Here is a 17,450-nt window from a genome sequence, read left to right as displayed (position 1 = left end):
CATTCCAACAGCAGCTTCAAAACAACGTTAACATGAACAGCAGCCACGGATGGAGCTGCTTTAGTTTTCACACAGTAACAGTCTTTTTCAAGATGAGCCATTTTCAAAGAAAAAGCATTGGGGACATTATTTTCCAACTAGGTGATCAGCAGAGCACAGCAACAGGTGGGTTAGAAAGAGCACCGCTCCCCACAGCTCATCTCGTTAAAAGGGCTTTTAGACCGAGGGAACATCATGAAGGAATCTCCTACCAGTTTTGATCTAACTGCTGGGTAGAGATAAAAGGCTACACACCTCCTTGTTAGGCCTTATAAATACGATATTTAATTTGGGTCTAGAGTAGCTTCTCTTAGAACTGGATGAGGAAGTCTCATGTTGACGGTAAGCGGCTACACAAGCAGAAGGTAAGCCAGGGGAATGCTAAAAATGTTTCACGTTAGGAGGCTCAAAATATCACACGTCCAATGAAGCCGTTTTTAACTGCAAGTTCAGGTCGACCAGTCCTCGTTTTTAGGGCTGTAAATGTGACTCTTTTAGCCCGTGGGTCCTGTGGACATTTAAACTAACCAAAGACATTTAAAGGCAGACTTGGTTAGCCCATTTCAATGTCAGTAAACATCTTTACGAGGACGGCTTCACACTTTTGGGCCACAGTTTGTTGCAGCCGAGGCAACGCTGTAGTCATGATTGTGCTCGACATGATGCAGCACTGAAGTATTGGTAATACATATAGAGATTTGATGCTCGTCTGTCGTTTTAAGAAGCAGAACGTATGTTGTTGTACTTTCTGCTGTGAAATGATCTCACTAGGAATTTGGTGGTGTCTGTAAATGTCACTTACCTGCACACCTGAAGCTCTGAGCGGTGAGCCCCTTCTCCACAGCCAGGCAGGTGAGAATACTGAGGAAACTGGTGGTGACGGACTGCCGCTTGGCTCTCTGGGCCTCCTTCTGCCTCCTGTCCCTTGATGGTTTGGACCTCAACAACACTCCTTGGAGACCGGGAGGTCCGTCTGATTCTCTCTTGTCCTCTTGCGTGGGCTTCTGCGCGGCCACCGCCTGCCGCAGCGCCTCCACCCATTCCTGGGCTTTCAGGTGATCATCCGCCTTGAGCTTGAGGATCTGTTTGGGGAAAGCGGCCTGGAAACACTGCCATTTATCCGCCCACGACTCTCCGGCCTCTGGTACGAGATCCTGTTGTACTGACGAGCAGGAAGCTAGGGAGAACTGGAGGACCGGTTGGGATACGGACCCCCTGCCTTCAGTCGGAAAAGCTTGGAGAGCAGATCTCGTCAAGACAAAGGTGAAGGGCCGCCAGTTGTTCTGATCCATCAGCAAGTGGAGAAGTCCAGCTTTCAGCACATCCTGGAAGCGCTGGTTAAACAGAGGGAGGGTGGTTGGCCGACTCAACACTCCAGAGTTCACAGAAAGCGACGCCTCGGATGAAGTTGGGGTGTCGCTATCCCCGTCGGGTCGGGTGTCGAGCCCAGAGGGAGAGGGCGACGAGGACGGAGACATTGGTACGGGAAACATCTGCTGAATCTCCACGCTATTCTTATGCTTGCGGTTGTCCTGCCGCGCTGGCCTCGCTGCCTGAACCTTCTCCCACATCAGCCGCCGCCACTCCATCGCCTCCCACTGGTTGGCCGCCCTCAGCTGGAGACGTGTGCTGTTGAAGAACAAGGCCTGGAGTGTGCGCTTGTCGCCAGGCTGGCTCATCTGACTGGACTGGCTGCAGGGTGCCGGGGCGATGACGCTCTGGCAGTGCGACAGAGAGTAGGCAGTGCCCAGTTGGCGATTGGCACTGCTGTCCAGAGTATAGAGCCGCAGCTCACAGGGAGTCAGCTCAACGTAGCAGGATGCCCAACGGCCCCGTGGGCCTTCGCGCTGCTCCATCTCGCCTTGCTTCACCACGCTGCTGCTGCTGCTCTTGTCAACTGGAAGCAGAAAAGGAGAAATGAGATAAATGACTCATATTTGCATGTTTGGAATCAGTTCATTCAACGTACAGAAAAGCAACCCACTGATCATCCAGCTGGTACTTCTGTGCACCCAAACAAGGAGTTACAAGAGCTGGTTTTCAGAATTTCCAAAAGTGATTAAAAAAAAGTTTTTTTTTTGTTTTGTTCAGATAATGCTTCTCATCATCAGTCCTACAGGCACTTTGTCTGCCTACAGGGCTATCCATCAGGTTTTCCTTAAATTTGACTTGGAATCATTTTCACAGTGTTGTTAGACAAACGACTGAGGTCTGTCGGTCACCATGTGTTCACACTACTGCTGGTGGAGAGACTGTAAGAGAGTATAAAGGTAAAGACAAGATCAGACTTTTGTGTCTCGTCTTATGTGCCTTGTCTGTTTGACTATTAATCTGCGTTCTGTGCAATGACAGTAAATCTAACTAAACAATCAATATAACGCCGTCAAATGCCCTATGAAATACTGAATAATGTTTTTAATGCAATGAAAATACTGAAACCAATAAAAAGAGGAACAAATTAGCAACCTGAAAAACAAACTCAGAAATCTGTTTCAGCTTTCACACAAATAGCAAAAGTATGAAACGGAACTAAAGAAAAATGGAACAACGCACACCAGCACTTAAAATAGGGAAGAAAGCAAAGCAGGATTCATAATGTCTAAAATAGAAACATGATGCACCAAGATCACTAAAGTCTGGATCCCTGTTTCTAAAAAAAACACAGCGAGCAGAGAAAGACACGAGCTCAATGAAGACTGTAAAGACTGTACGCATCGAGCCAAAAACAAATGAATAAGCAACGCAGGTTTGAGGTGATGTGCTGTCAGAGAATTATAGTTACTTTCTTATTCTTAATAATATATTCCAAGTGTTATGAACTTGCATTTTTTATGCAAACGTAATATTGGGTCAATGAACTGATGCTCCCACCTGACACTAATGACAAAGTTAGGGGTGCACCAATTTGCAATTTTCTGGCTGATCTGATCTTTAAAAAAATCTGACCTGCCGATTTAGTTTTTTTTCTTCTAGTAGGGTGACTACTGTTCACCACAGATGTGAAGACGTGGCATTTTGAACGGGTCCATCAATCAGTGCTCTCTCACAGCAGACAGAAATGGGACAGTGGCTGATTTTCAGACTTTTGTGGCGACTGATAAGATTGATTTCTCATATAAGTATCGGTCACAGATCTTCCAAAATTAATTTAATTAAAATGAAGCCCTGGTTTATAACTGCAACAAATGACAAAAAGAGAAAAGAAATGGACATATATGGCAAGTGATATTGTCATCACAATGTATATATAACCTTTATCACCGCTGCAAGGTTTCTTTATATTGTGTAGCCCTAATCCTTTACCTTTTATCAAAATAAAACATGATTGTTTAAGCTTTAAAACTGGTTTAACCTGAAAAGTTGTTCTTACTGGGTTAAGAGATTTAATTAAAATAGCAGCAATCACAATCAGTTTCAAAACCAGCTTCGCAATCTCATTTAGTTGTAAAGCACAATACATAGACGAAATGGGGCAAAAATGCATTTTGTTTCTTTAATGCACCGGATCACTCATCTAGAAAGCCGTAAGGGGGAAATAAATCACGGCTCTGGTTAGCCTCGGGGTGGCGAGTGCAGGCTGTCATCAATCTTATCAAACCGGCGGCAGACATGGAGTCACTCAGGATCACGGACCTTGGATGTTAACAAAGATTTTGCTAAAGGGACTAAATAAATATGCAAATAGGATTAACCGGAATCAGGTCTAACTCATTGGCAGACTTTACGCTTGGGGAGAGTCGAGATGAGAATTAGGAATAGCGGAGAGGAAAACTGCTTTATTTAATTAGCCTTCATGGCTACCTGCTGGGTTTTTACACCACGCTCTAATAATAGTCCAACATCCATACGCACCGGCTTTCAGTCATAGCTAATACTTCACGCTCAACACCGCTAAATAACTCTCCAGTGTTTCACTCAATCATGCTGCAGACCTCTGATATATAAAACAAACTAATTTCCAGTTTGACGGTTTTACCTGCTGTTATAAATTAATACAACTATTCTCTAAAACAAAGTCCTTTCTTGTCACTCAAGTCATCGCACATTTTTGGTGCGCAACGCCTGTGTGCAATGGTAAGAAAAAAAGACTAAGACCTAAGCTGTACTTTTGGTGGTTAACGCTCACCAAGTGCAGTTGGGAGACTGTTTAAGGGTAAAGGAGGAAAAGAGTAAGAAAAAAAAAAAGTAATTTTATTGCTATTGAAAATGTCACTGGAATTTTCAGCAGCAATATTTCAATAACATCCCTTATTTTGACATATGAAATGAAAAGCAACATGCTGATGAATATTAATTTTCTTAAATGGCTAAATGAACTCGCAGTTTTTCTAAGACGAGTGAGGCTTCTGTGTATGATCTGTCTCAATGACGTGACGTGCCACAAATAATCTTACTTCACAAACTAAGTATCAACAGGTTAGTTTTTAAAATATATTCAGGAAAAAAAAACAAAAACGCCACAATTCTGAGAAGCAAGAAATATCTTCTCTAATCAAGACCAAAATGAATCTTAAAGAAATCTCACATGGTCTAAATGCATATACAGTATGCATATTGTTTACATAAATCTGTGCTACTCGTTTCTTTTTACCATCTAAACATCCCCAGCTGTCACTAATGGAAAGGCAAACAGGCCCCCTATTTGTTATTTATGTGAATAAAGAGGCACGGCGAGGCCCAGTAAATCACTTTGGCTTCTGCTTATTACCGTCTTTTTCCTACTTCTCGTCTTTCAATGCACATCTCGCCAGTCTAAACAGCCTGATACCTTTTCACACATATGCTAATACTAAATAATCCTGCCAGTATCAGCGGCTGGGTAATTGGGTTGCCTCCTCTCTCGCCTCATTTGAGTCCATTTGCTGACAGGATTACAGGCTATTATCCCTCAGGATCCCTTCGGATCTCCTCAGGTCTTCGGATAGCCAAAACACACAAACAAATGAGCTATCCGCGAGTGTGTGTGTGTGTGTGTGTGTGTGTGTAGCGCTCTCAGTCTGAATATGGACGGTCAAGCCACAGCTGTGTCATTTTAAGTTATCATCATCTTCTATCATTATTGCTTTCTCTGGGGATGCTTCAACCTAAGTACAGCACACGCCCCGATCTGCAGTACAAATAGTCGGGGACTTCTGTCCTCCATAAGCCTCTCAAAAGCTGAGAAAGCTTTTCATTGAATGGACTGCCGATCAGAACAGGGAAGGGGAGGGAAGGCTCGCTCAGGTAAGGGCCAGCCTTCTGGTGAGAATCAAGAATACTTCAGGTTCAACGATTTTGGTCAACAGAGGCCATGACATCATCTTCAAAGAGCGAAAGCAACAATTTGCAGCATCAATGTCCAATTAGGCAAATGCTATGTCATTAAAGGGTCAGTTCACCTAAATAAGAGAAATTACACCAGGGGGCAAAACTGTAAAAGCACACGCACACGGATGAAGTTAACAATGGCCACCTGATAAACGCTGCCAGGTTATTAGTGCATGTGCTGGGTGAAGAATATATTAATTGCAAGAGCTTACTACAGCTTACTTGGGAAAGCAAGGAAGCAATAACAGACAGAGACAAAAATAAAGGCTTTTGCAGGGTCGCTTCTCGAACACCAATATTCATCAACAATAACAGCATGTTGCTAAAGTGAAGATTTTTCTTGGAGTTGTTGTGAAACCAAGAGTAGGAAACAACAGAATTTCCAATTATGCAACAAAGGAACCACAATATGCTCATCACAGGCTGAAAGTTTTCGGAACATGGCTCTCATCACCACCTGACACACATTCAGCTTTTAGGAGACATCTCTTTAAAACGTTTTCCTCCACTTGTGAATACACTTTTTATGAACATGCAGCTCTATGAATGACAATTTAAACAGAAAACAATAATACCGGACACAGACAAACGCTTCAGCATGAAAATAAAGGACGGTGTTCCTTTGGTAATACATTTTTTTAACAACTATTCTGGTTTAAGAACTGCTGCCAAGTGTACATGAGCGGTGAAAGTGTGTGTTGCAGTTCTGGTTGATTCCAAGCAGCCTGGTTCACATGCAGTCAAAATATCAACAAGCAGACATGGGGCCTCAGACCAGGGGTCAGAGACAAAAGTGGGTAAAAAATCTTAGTATACTGTAACTGAACATGAATTTTCATGCTACAAACTGCATAACATCTACAATAGGAATCAATTTCAATCCGTTTTGTCATCATTCTTTTTAAGCTTCATCATCAAATGAAGGAGGATCTTGTCCGTGCACTCACCGTCCTGCTGCTGGTTGAGGATCATGTTCTTCAGCGTGTCGCAGTCCACCGCGGGCAGCCCGTTGTCCGTGTACGCAGACGGACGGTAGTTGACGTCCGACCTGGACCGATTGTGTCCTTTCTTAAACACCGACTTCGACGAGGCGTTTCCTGCGTTGTTGGCGCACTCCTGCATGTGGGCCACCAGGTCGTTGGTGGAGCGCGCCCGGCTCCTCTTCCCGTGCCTCAAGCCCATCCCCAGGCCCAGAACGCTGAAATTGTCGGCCCAGGCCAGGCCGAGGGGCCCCACCTCCGGCTGCTCTCCGGCCAGCAGGTTCCACACGCCGCTGGAGCTCAGCTTGCCCAGAGCGGCGCCGGACACGTCCTGTAGCTGCTTGGGCGCCCTCGCAGGCTGGCGGTTGCTCGATTGAGCGAGGCTCGGGCCTTGACCCTGGATCCCAGCCATGGAGTGGATGAAGTCCTCGGTTGCTTCCAGAGCTGGGCTGATGTCACCCACCACATCAAGCTGCTCAAGGCCCTCCATGGCTGTGAAAGGACGGCACTTCCCCTGAGTAACTAATCTTGTAGCAAGAGAGTTTTCCAGAACAGGAACAAAAGCCCTGCAATCATGACCACTAAGCAAAACTAGCATTTACAAGGACATAGCAGAGTCTTCTGGACATTAGAGTCAGGTATGAATAGAAGAACCATCTTCAGGATGTCTGAGAATTTCTCAAATAGTTGCTAGAAGTCCGACTGAAGATGTCTTCCGCTTTTCCTTTTCCAGTTCTGAAAATTTGCTTCTTTCTTCCGTGAACACACAAAGATGCCTGATTAGAAATTTGCTGTGCTGACACTGAAATCAATGTTCTGTTTTCAGTTGTCAGGTGGTTATGAGGTCAGACGGCGGACAGCGTCTGGGCCGTTCTCTGTAACAAAAGAGAAGAGAGAAAGAGGAAGTGAAGACAAGATGTGCAAAACCAATACCAAGAACAGATGCGCAGCTGACAGGAAGAAAGCTGTCTCGGGTTTTTTTTTTCTTTTTTTTAAAGTAGCAACAAAACTACTTCATGTCACAGTTGATTTTGTTCATTTAAAACAAGTGTTTGTTGAAGCAAGCTTACCAACGGTATCTCGATTAGCTGAATAGAGTTGGTCATCCCGCCATTTACGTCCCAGTGAAATAATGATGGACTTCCTCCTCTGGTGCTTATCGGCAGACTGAGCAGCAGAGGAATCAGGCCAGGGTGGGGTTACCATCCATCTGCCTGACATGCCCATCCGTCCTCATCCTCCTCCCTCTATATACTGTTTGTATACGCTGGGTCATTTGTGCTCCTATTGATTTTTTTCTTCCTCCCCCGTTCATATATTAATTATTTAATGGACATTACATCACTAGAATGCAATGTCTGCTGGGTTCAAATATGTACAAATCATTCAAGACTACAAAAGGGAACTTTCAAAGAGGATTTGGTGGCAGCAGAAATATTCTTGATTTTCCTTTTTAGATATTAAAAATCTTTAAGATTTAGATCTGTTTTTTTTTTGTTTGTTTTTTTTTGTTTTTTTTTTACTTTAAGCTATTTCCCCCAAAAAAGACAGGAAAAGACTTGAGACCTACGAGTATAAGATGACATGTCACAAATGTCATAGATCCATTTTATTTTTCCATTGTCTAAATTCAAAAGATTTGTAGCTTCATCACTTTGGAGCAAATTCTTAGCATTGTCCAGTTTGTAATAATTAACATTTTACCACGCACACCCACCACATTTAGAATGACATCATGTGCCTGCAGACTCAGCTTTGAGTTCATCGTCATAGTTACTCATCAAACTTCCTCCTGATCTCCACATGAATCACAAAAAACCAGACCGGCTGCCAAATCCATCTTCTACCAACCAACTAACAGGGATGCTGGAAAATATTACTTCTATAAATATTACACGTGAATCACAATCTAAATGCACCAATTGTTTCCAGGTACTGCTCTGCTGTTTTTACCACTCTGGGAACTTTTTGTGTTTTTCCATGCTATATTTTTGAAGGAGTACTTTTTGATGACAAACGCAGTGCTGGCCGCGTAATCACCATCTTCAACTGAGCAGATATGATTAACAGATGCCCACAAGTGGGATAACATTTGTCACCAATGGTTTGAGTAATATTCACCTGGAATACTGGATTTGTCCTCTGTTCTTGTGTCAAAGCTTTGGCTTGTCTGTCCAAATGACTTTATTCCATAAGTTCAGATATTTGTCTATGTTCTCTCTGACAGACTGTGTGGAATTCCTCTTTTCTTTTCTTTTCTTTTCTTTAAGAGATCAAATGTTTTCTCCCTGCACAACTCCAATGAAAGTTAAATATCTTCCGTCAACTTTTGATTGTAGCGGTATATACTTTCATATCTTCTGCTGCTAGAACCTGCTATAGAGACAGTTTTTTTGGTTTTGCTTCTTTTAGCATCATGCGGTCTGCTTTCAGGGTGAACCATCTTGTACGACCATGTTGGCATGTTTTGTTTTGAATATCCTTCTCAGTGGAAAGAAGCACCTCTTTAAATCACCCAACACTTTCACGCTACTCCAGTCCTTGATGTCCCAGAAGGCCTGATTCGATACACCTGTGTACAATTTTAGCCATTTTAAATGGAAAAAGATGGCATTTTTTAATATTTCAATTACATAAACTTGAAAAGTATGTTCTTGTTTAAATTATCTGCTGTCTCCGTATTGTCCCAAAATGTTAAACAACATAATCTGTGAAGGGTTCTATAATTCTTTCACATTACACTAAAATGTAATGTGATGTCTTTTTTTTTTATCAGGTCCATAGAGTGCACCAAAAACAACAGAACTAAAACTATGCAATAGTAGACATTAATGAAATTGCAATATTATTTAATTTATGTTGTGGTGACATCTGATGAATCAAGATGCTTCTAGAATGGTCTCTAATCATCTACTGCAGCCAGACTCCATCCAACAGGCCAAATACATTATTTGATATGCAGCTTAAATTCATGACACAGCAAATATTGCATTCTTGTAATATTAATTTGAAGACTATTACATGTCTTCAATACAACATTACACTTAAGTTTACCAGTTTTACCAGGACAATTTCATTCATATTTCTGTAAAAACTCAGAAATGTTCATGTATAAAACAAAAAGGCAAATATACACTCCATAATGATGTTGTTTATCAAATTCTTGACAAAATGTTTACTTATTTTAAGTAAAATAAAATACATATGAGGAGTGGTTTCTTTAAAATGTCTGATCAGGTGGATGTTGCGTTTTAATACTAAATTTTAATAGAAAAATGTTCTCAGGCTGGAAGTTACAGGGGTGACGCGTACTTCATGTACTCTGAGAAAAGCAAAGCAAATTGTGTTTTCTTCTCTTAATTATTTTTTTCTCCAGTAAAAAAATCGACTTTGTTCATATTTAACTCAATAAATTCGTGATAAACCTGAACCTAATGAGATTAAAATCATCTGAGAGGGACATCAAATTGTCATTCAACACATTCTCCGCTAATTAACGAGTTTCGTTGAGAAAAAAATCTCTACAGGAAGATTTCACCTCAGAGTAAAGATGCTAGTCGCTGTCAGAAATCAATAATCAGCAGCTTTCACCATCCAGTCCTACTCAAGTGTTTGCTTCCGAGTCCATTAAGACTCAGCATCTTTGTAGAGACCGAATTAAAGCCACAGTCAGCTTTCTGTGTAGTTTTAGTAATTGACAATGTACCGCACACTCTTCTCTTTAAAATTACCGCTTGCAAACTACACAACTAATTTCATTAATCTCATATTTGACCGGCAAATCTGCTTGAGTTAGGCCTATTTATGCTTTGCTAATGTGAGCTAATAGCTAACGGTAGCCGCTCTCCATCATGGATGAATGTCACATTAACATCAACGATAATGTCTCACTGACTCTGAATACATCCACCATGTTTTACTGAACCGATGCTGTATTGTCTGGCGGTAAAACTGCCGTCACGCCCCAACCGGCAAAGGTAAATAATACTCACCTTACTCTGTTTACCATTATGTCATTCCAGTCCGTCAGCGCGGAAGTCCTCGGCGTGAAACTCAGACTGAAGAATAAGGTTCCACAAAACGTTCTCATGGAAATTAAAAAAGGGCTGATGCCCAGAAAAACATTGACCAAAATCCGACGCATTGTATAAAAATAATAAAAATAATAAAATAAACAGACGTGTAGTATTTATTTAAAATAATAATAAAAAAGCAAATGGCTTGTTTACAGCTCTGTCTTTACGCAAGAAAATAATGTCACAATACATTAATTCCTATTACACTATTGATAGATTAGGGGAAAACATCTCAATTCAATATGTTAAAAAAAAGCATATCTACTTAGTTTGTTAATATGTCTGTTATTTAAAAAGTGATCAAAAATTTTATTAAATAAACACGGTACACCATTGGGATGAAAAAGGCCCAGTAAGATGTTTAAAGCATGGGAAGAGGGGAAGCTTGTTTTATAACCTGATCCTGCTTTAAATTTCATGATGATGTTCGTTCACTAATGTCCTCTAACAAACATTTCACAGAACAGATTAACTGGGATTCATTAAATTACAAACAGATGAACTCTATTTTCTAATTATGTGACCTATGAGGACAATTGTTTGCAGTGTATTGTATTTAGGGGTATCAGAGTAAAGATGTTATAAGGTTTTGAAATGTTTTCCGTCCTCCTCAAAATTAGCTGTACTGTGGGTTTATCTGTCAGTTATCATAATAAATGCTCTGAACACTTTGGTTGTGATGTGACAAAATGTAAAAATGTTCTTCTAATGTAAATAGTGTTGCAGAACAATCTGTATGCATTCAAAGTAAATATAGTCATTTTTTCTTTCTCAAGAAATGAGAAGTTTGTAAGACACAATTTACATAGCTGAATTTTTCAATATTGTTTTATTCAGGTAGACATGTTCAGCAGTTTCCCAATTAGTCATTTTATTAACAAAGGTTAAACATTTTTTGAAAAACATAAACATTTTATTAATTTATTTATTACCCACACAACTTCATAGATCTCCATAAGCTCATAAAGTAAGCTATGAGAATCAACGAATTATATCAGAAGACACAATAATACTATCTGTCAGACTGAGGAACAGAACATCTTATTTGATTTATTGTACAATAACCCCCAACCCCCAAAAAACACTTCTTACAATATAATAAATAAAGCAGATATCATCATCATTATTGCTGTTATTTTTGCTAAATTGTTCACAGTATAGTTTTACACCTATATTGATTGTAATTGATTTTGCTGTAACTCTTTGCCGGCATTTTTCATGTCAAAATAGGACACGTTGGAGAAACATCACACTTTTTTTCCTCCTGTTTCCATTCTTCATTTTAGAAACGAGGATCAAAGTTATTTTCCGAAATCTTATAAAACCTTTCAGATTTTTCAAGAACCGTGTTCTGATGTGTTTTGCATCAAACCAATTCTGAAACACATAGTGCATTTCCATTATTATCATTACCATAAAATGGGATGAAAATCTCTAAAAAGCATGATCAATACCAAGGATGGCAGGCAGGATGTAGTACATTTACTTAGTCTCACAAAGAAAGGTCATGAAATACGTCTGCTCTGACAAATTCAGACCAAAATGAAAAAGGGCCAGAAGAAAGGAGGACACAGCCGAGGTGGAGAATGGGCTTCTGCTAATGGGCTCCTTGAAGCTGACCTGCCACCCAAAGTATCCGTCTAACGTGGTAAAACACATAATTCCCCTCCAAACAGAGTTCTCACGAGGGCTGAAACGATGTGAGGCGCCCATGGAGTACTTCTCATTGTTAAAACTATTTGGAGAACCAGTTTCCTTTATTCCAACAAGCACTGCTCTGGTTTCCTTTGTGATGGTTATTGTCGTTATTTTAGTGCATTTTGTACCCATTCTTATGTTTTACTGACGTGGAAAGATGAATGCAAATAGCCATATCTTATACAAAAATATAAGTGCACATAAAATATTGACAGTCTTCTGTGTAATTTAAAAACAAAATCAATGTCTAGATGCACTATAGTCATTTGCTTCCAGCGTCTACTGAATTCCATACCTGCGCACATCATTTCATTTCATGAGGAACAGATTAGGTGATCATCTGATCCTGGCAGCAAGACATATGAAAGCTGTAATTAAAAAAATATAACGGTAACATAAATCCAACATAGATTTATGTTAGGATAATAGAAGTTAAAGTTTAGCATAAGTAAGGTAAAGAATAAGTGTTGCGTCATTTAAAACCTGATTTCTTTGTGTTACCTGAGATCAGAAAGCCCTGCATGTAATACTGGTTATTTTGACCTTTTCTCATTTTCTGCAAATAAATTGTCCGGTTTAACATTTTTATTTGAAATTTGTTCTGAGGTAAAAGATCTGAATAATCTCTGCATTGTTTTCCGATCTAAAAACAAGTTAAGAGCAAATGAAAAACAAAGAAAGTTGCTGCTATCAGTCACTTCTAATGCTTTGGGACTCCAGTAAACCACAAATGGAGCAGACATGAACCAGTGTACCCAGTATAGGAGTACCCAGTTGACTCCTGGGTAAGCTTTCCCAGGAGTGGGGAGCCGATCAACATGATCCAGGATCAAATTAACAATTCATCTAGGAGGAAGAAAGGAACCCAGAACACCTAAAGATCTCACTTGCCTCAATTAAAGTGGCATGTTTATGTAAAATCAAGTTTTTTGAGCTTCATATCATATTACAATAGTATTCCCTCATCAAAAACATACCTGGAGAGTTGCTTTGATTCTTTAATCTAAATCCTGGAATCTCCCATGGCAACCATTCAGCTGTCCAAAACACCTTGGTGGACCTAGCTTCGCCTTCGAGGATGCTCCTTCAGACTAGCCAGCAGCAATTAGCAAACACCTGGTGGAGCTGAACATCTGCTGAGCTCATTAGATGCGAGTGACTTCTCACTGCAACGCTGGTGGATGAGCGCTGTTGTGATGACTTCCTGAAGGCAGAAACTTGGAAAGAACAGGACTTTCTTAAAAAGACAGAGGTTCAATTTCAAGGCATTAATTTATGAAGTCAAATTCCTTTGAAGTCATATTTGATGTATGCAGCATTTTTTTTATAACTGCAGATAACATGTTCTACAAAATGATTCTAGGTGATTGTAAAACACATAATAAGATCAGTGTTCATGCTTCAACAGTAAGAGACACGTCCATCCATCCGTCCATCCAGGCAATGGTTTCATTTTTGGGGTTCCTTTACAGATCGCAAAGTCCCCTTTTAGTCTGTGTAAAGCATCTGATTTGATGTAAAACTATATTAAAATCTTGTTTGTAACATGTCTTTGACAGCCTCATCATTATCTGCCTTCAGAGAACCGGCTTTATAAATTGCTGGAAACTTTATCACCTTTCCGTCCTTCTCGGTTTGCGGTTTCTGTCCGGCTTTTGTCATGTCATTTGTCATAATTTGACATCGTCTGAATGAAGGTCCAGACATCCGCGGAGCATTGCTCCGTCTGCGCTTTAGAAATCCTTTTAGGGTAAGTGCCCGCGCCTGGAAATCAAGACTGATGCAAGAAATAAGCATCAGCTTTAGGAATCAGGCCGTCTCTGATCTATCATTTCCCATTTCAGAGCGGTCTCACATCCTCCCCCCTCCCCACCGGCCCCCCATCCCTTGACTAGTGCACTCGGGTCCCTCTCTGTCCTCAGTCTTGCCTCTTTCCCTCTTTATTTTGATCAGACTATCTTCTGCTGCTGAGGACTAAATTATGATTAGATTTAAGGATATGCAGTGCTTTCATCTGTCTACTGTGTTGTTCGATGCCGCTCCCCTCTAACCCTCCTCAAGCCAGCTCCCTGACCCCCCAAACACACACAGCACAATAGATGTCTACATCAACTCACTCACAGGCAATTGAACAGCAGAGTGGCCGCTTGGTCCCCATGGAAACGTGTAGATGTGTGTGTGTTTGGTGAATGTTTCCCCTTCGCTGACACAAAACAGAACAAGTCTACGTGAGACACATAGACCAATGCTTTACATGTAAATGATCTGCTTACCTGTGACGCAACCAGTCTGCAGCTACATTATCAAAGTAGGGCATAATCGTGAAGTGAAAGAAGAGTCACTTATTGTTTTAAAAGAAGTCTGAAGTGACTTTGCGTTCATCAGCCTTTACTTTCGTACCCGTAGATAAGATTCTGTGTGAACGATCTTCTTATTGCTAAATAAAGACCTCTGTTTGTATTTTAACCTCAACATAAATACAGCTGTTCTGAGAAGGCCTAAGATGTTTGTTAAGAACATTAGAGAAAAATCAACATCATGAAGGTCAAGGAGCACAGCAGACAGGACAGGGAAAAGGATATGGAGGAGTTCTGGCAAGATCAGCTTTATTCAGAAAACCTGCTTCAAGTTTTTCAATCAGAAGACAAACCGAAAAAAATGACAACCTTTGAAGAAAACATGTTAAAGGCTTCAAAAGGACTGGTTTAGAGATCTGGGCTGCCAAAGTCCAATCCTGCAACTTTTTGATGAGTCTTTTGTCCAACACGCCTGAATGAGATTCAGGTGTGTTTGAGAATGGATGCATTCGCTCAGCGAAATAAATCATTCATTTAATGATATAGTCATAAGTCGTTGGAGCAGAGATGAATCTAAAAGTTGCAGGATGGTAGCACTTGAGGACTGGTCTCTGGAGGTCCTCTACGTATTAGAATGACCTAGTCAAAGTTCAGACATAAATCCAGTGCAGGAACAAAAGTGAGACTTGAACAATGAGCTTCACAAATGCTTTTGAAAATTATGTATCTGCCGTACTATTCTCCTTTACCGTCTGTAATCAAACACTTCTGCATTGTTAATTTTTATGACCTTTGTTTATAGTTTATTTGAGGTAACAATACATTTCCTACACCCAGTTTCCCCCCCCAAGACCTGACCAGAGGGTCCGTGGCGATACCACTGGAAAATTGTTGGCCACTCCCTTTAAATCATTTCAGTTCAAAGAAACCATTAATCACCTTCTTCAGTTAAGACATAAATATAAAACCCAATAAATAAATAAATACATAAGTAATGAATTTTAAAAAGCAATGTACAGCCACAGGCTGACTTCTACCTGAGTAACCAAAACGGGGGACCAGCTTGGTGAGCCACATAAACACTGACCCCTTCTGGCCAAACTTATGAACATATTCTAAATACTATATATCTTAGTTTGTCAAGTCACTTTACAGTTACCAAAAATAAAATAAAAATAAAAATACTCCTGTGGATAAAACATGGATTTTAGATATATTTTTTGTTTGTGTCATCCTCTTGTAGTGCTTCCCTGAACTTCTCTTTGCTGTCTCCTTACTGTAAAGTAGTTTGTCTTTCTTCCTGCAGATACAGTAAAGAGTGAAAAGTAGTTAACAAGAGAGAGAGAGAGAGAGAGAGAGAGAGAGAGAGAGAGAGAGAGAGAGACAGAGAGAGAGAGACAGAGAGAGAGAGAGAAGACATTTTGTTAACTAAAAAGTTTACGGACAACCCCAGAAAATTATTTAGGATATATATATATATATTTTTTACTTTTTTTTGCAGTTACAGAGACTTTGAAATGTGATCCCACTTAAAAAATATATAATTTTTATTTGTAATACGTTCTATTAATAGATTGTCTGAAAGGTCACATTTATATATTCAATTGAAAATGCCCTTTTGTATACCATCTTCTGCCTTGTCAGAATTCATTCTTCACTCATGAGCGCCCCCTGCTGGGCGACAGACCTAAGAGATTGCTCTGTTCAAACACAGTTAATCTTTATACATAAATATTATTATTTCCCTTCTGTTATTTTAGTAACATGTTTGTAAGGTTAAATTTATCTGCTTGTTCAACTGACACTTTTTGCTTGTAAGGATGTTTGGTCACTAAATGTTTTATTTCTGCTCAACTGCTTGTACAGAAATGGATTTCTGTACAGTATACACAGTACACAAAGAATACAATACATAATTCATGAAGCTCATTGAAAAGAAATGTAATAAAAATGCAACCTCAATATGACTGCATATGCTGAAATATGAAAGGTACAGTGCAAAACAAACACTAAGTTAATGAGTCTTTCTTTGCGGAAAGAATAATGAACTTCTGAATCTTAAGTTCAGAAGTTAATTATTAAAGTTGCACCTCATAAACAATAGGTCAGAAAGTAACAAAATATAAAGAAAGCACTCTTCATTTAGATAGTTTTTACAAAGCATAATTAGAAAGAGGAATAGAAAAGAGGAATATGGTAAAGAAAAGCCATAATTTTAGAGTGGCATCCAATTCAGTAGAAGAAGAAAATGAAATTAGTAAAATATATATTTTTTTCAGTTTATTAAAAATACAAAAGCATCTGCTTTCTTTCATAAGAAGTGTGTATATGAGGGGGGATGGGTGGTTAGCTTTTAACATAACATACATAACACTGTAAAGAGAGGGTCAAATTATAAAGAATCATTTCCAGCTATGATTAGTCACTTTACTGCAATTTTCTAACAGGGGACATTGGTGATTTCTGTAACTATATGATTATAACTGTTGCACTTTGTGCTATTGTTATGAATCAAGCTGCCAAAGCTTTCTGCATTTCACCACTTTAAATGATTCCTGAAATTAACTAGACTATAAGCTTTTTCTAAAAAACCCTAAATCTATCTGGAACGTTCTTTTAATTTATGTATTTGCTCTTTTTGTAGCTGACTTTTTTTTTTTTAATTGTAATTATGATGCCAATAAAATTATTTTAAAACCTTTATCTTTCCACGAGAATGTCCTTTTAGCATGGTTATTGGTTTATAAGCATAACTTCTCACCACATAACCATCATTTAGAACATAGATATACAATTAAAAACATACAGCACTTTTTGTGACAAATGTTTTAATGATCATGTCCTACTAGTGGGTCAGTTGGTGAATAGATAGGTACAAAAACTGCCATTAGTCCCATTCCTTCAGGGACTTTCCCATCTACCTCCATCGCTCTCCCTGATCCAACTCACTCAACAGTGGAGAAAATCCTATTACTTCTGATCCAGAAGATCCAGGCTCCTCAGAGTTCATTTACAATTATATTCAAATACTTTTTTATTTTTTTATTTTTTTA

At 39.6% G+C, this 17,450-nt stretch overlaps 1 protein-coding gene across 1 annotated transcript in view; it reads right to left on the bottom strand.

The window, feature by feature from the left end:
- Positions 1-10,380, bottom strand: part of plekhm3 (pleckstrin homology domain containing, family M, member 3) — a 43,887-nt gene extending 33,507 nt beyond the window's left edge. The window contains exons 1-3 of the mRNA XM_015016540.1: positions 10,319-10,380; positions 6,294-7,201; positions 842-1,936 (exon numbers count right to left, since the gene is read on the bottom strand). Of these exons, the coding sequence (XP_014872026.1) occupies positions 842-1,936; positions 6,294-6,924 (1,726 nt within the window). The 5' untranslated portion in view covers positions 6,925-7,201; positions 10,319-10,380. The remainder of the gene's footprint in view (positions 1-841; positions 1,937-6,293; positions 7,202-10,318) is intronic.
- Positions 10,381-17,450: the final 7,070 nt, after the last annotated feature.

Source organism: Poecilia latipinna, unplaced genomic scaffold, assembly GCF_001443285.1.
Source record: "Poecilia latipinna isolate Pla-1442-1.1 unplaced genomic scaffold, P_latipinna-1.0 Scaffold2032, whole genome shotgun sequence".
NCBI classification, from domain to species: Eukaryota; Metazoa; Chordata; class Actinopteri; order Cyprinodontiformes; family Poeciliidae; genus Poecilia; species Poecilia latipinna.
This window is presented reverse-complemented; position numbering and strand designations above follow the sequence as displayed.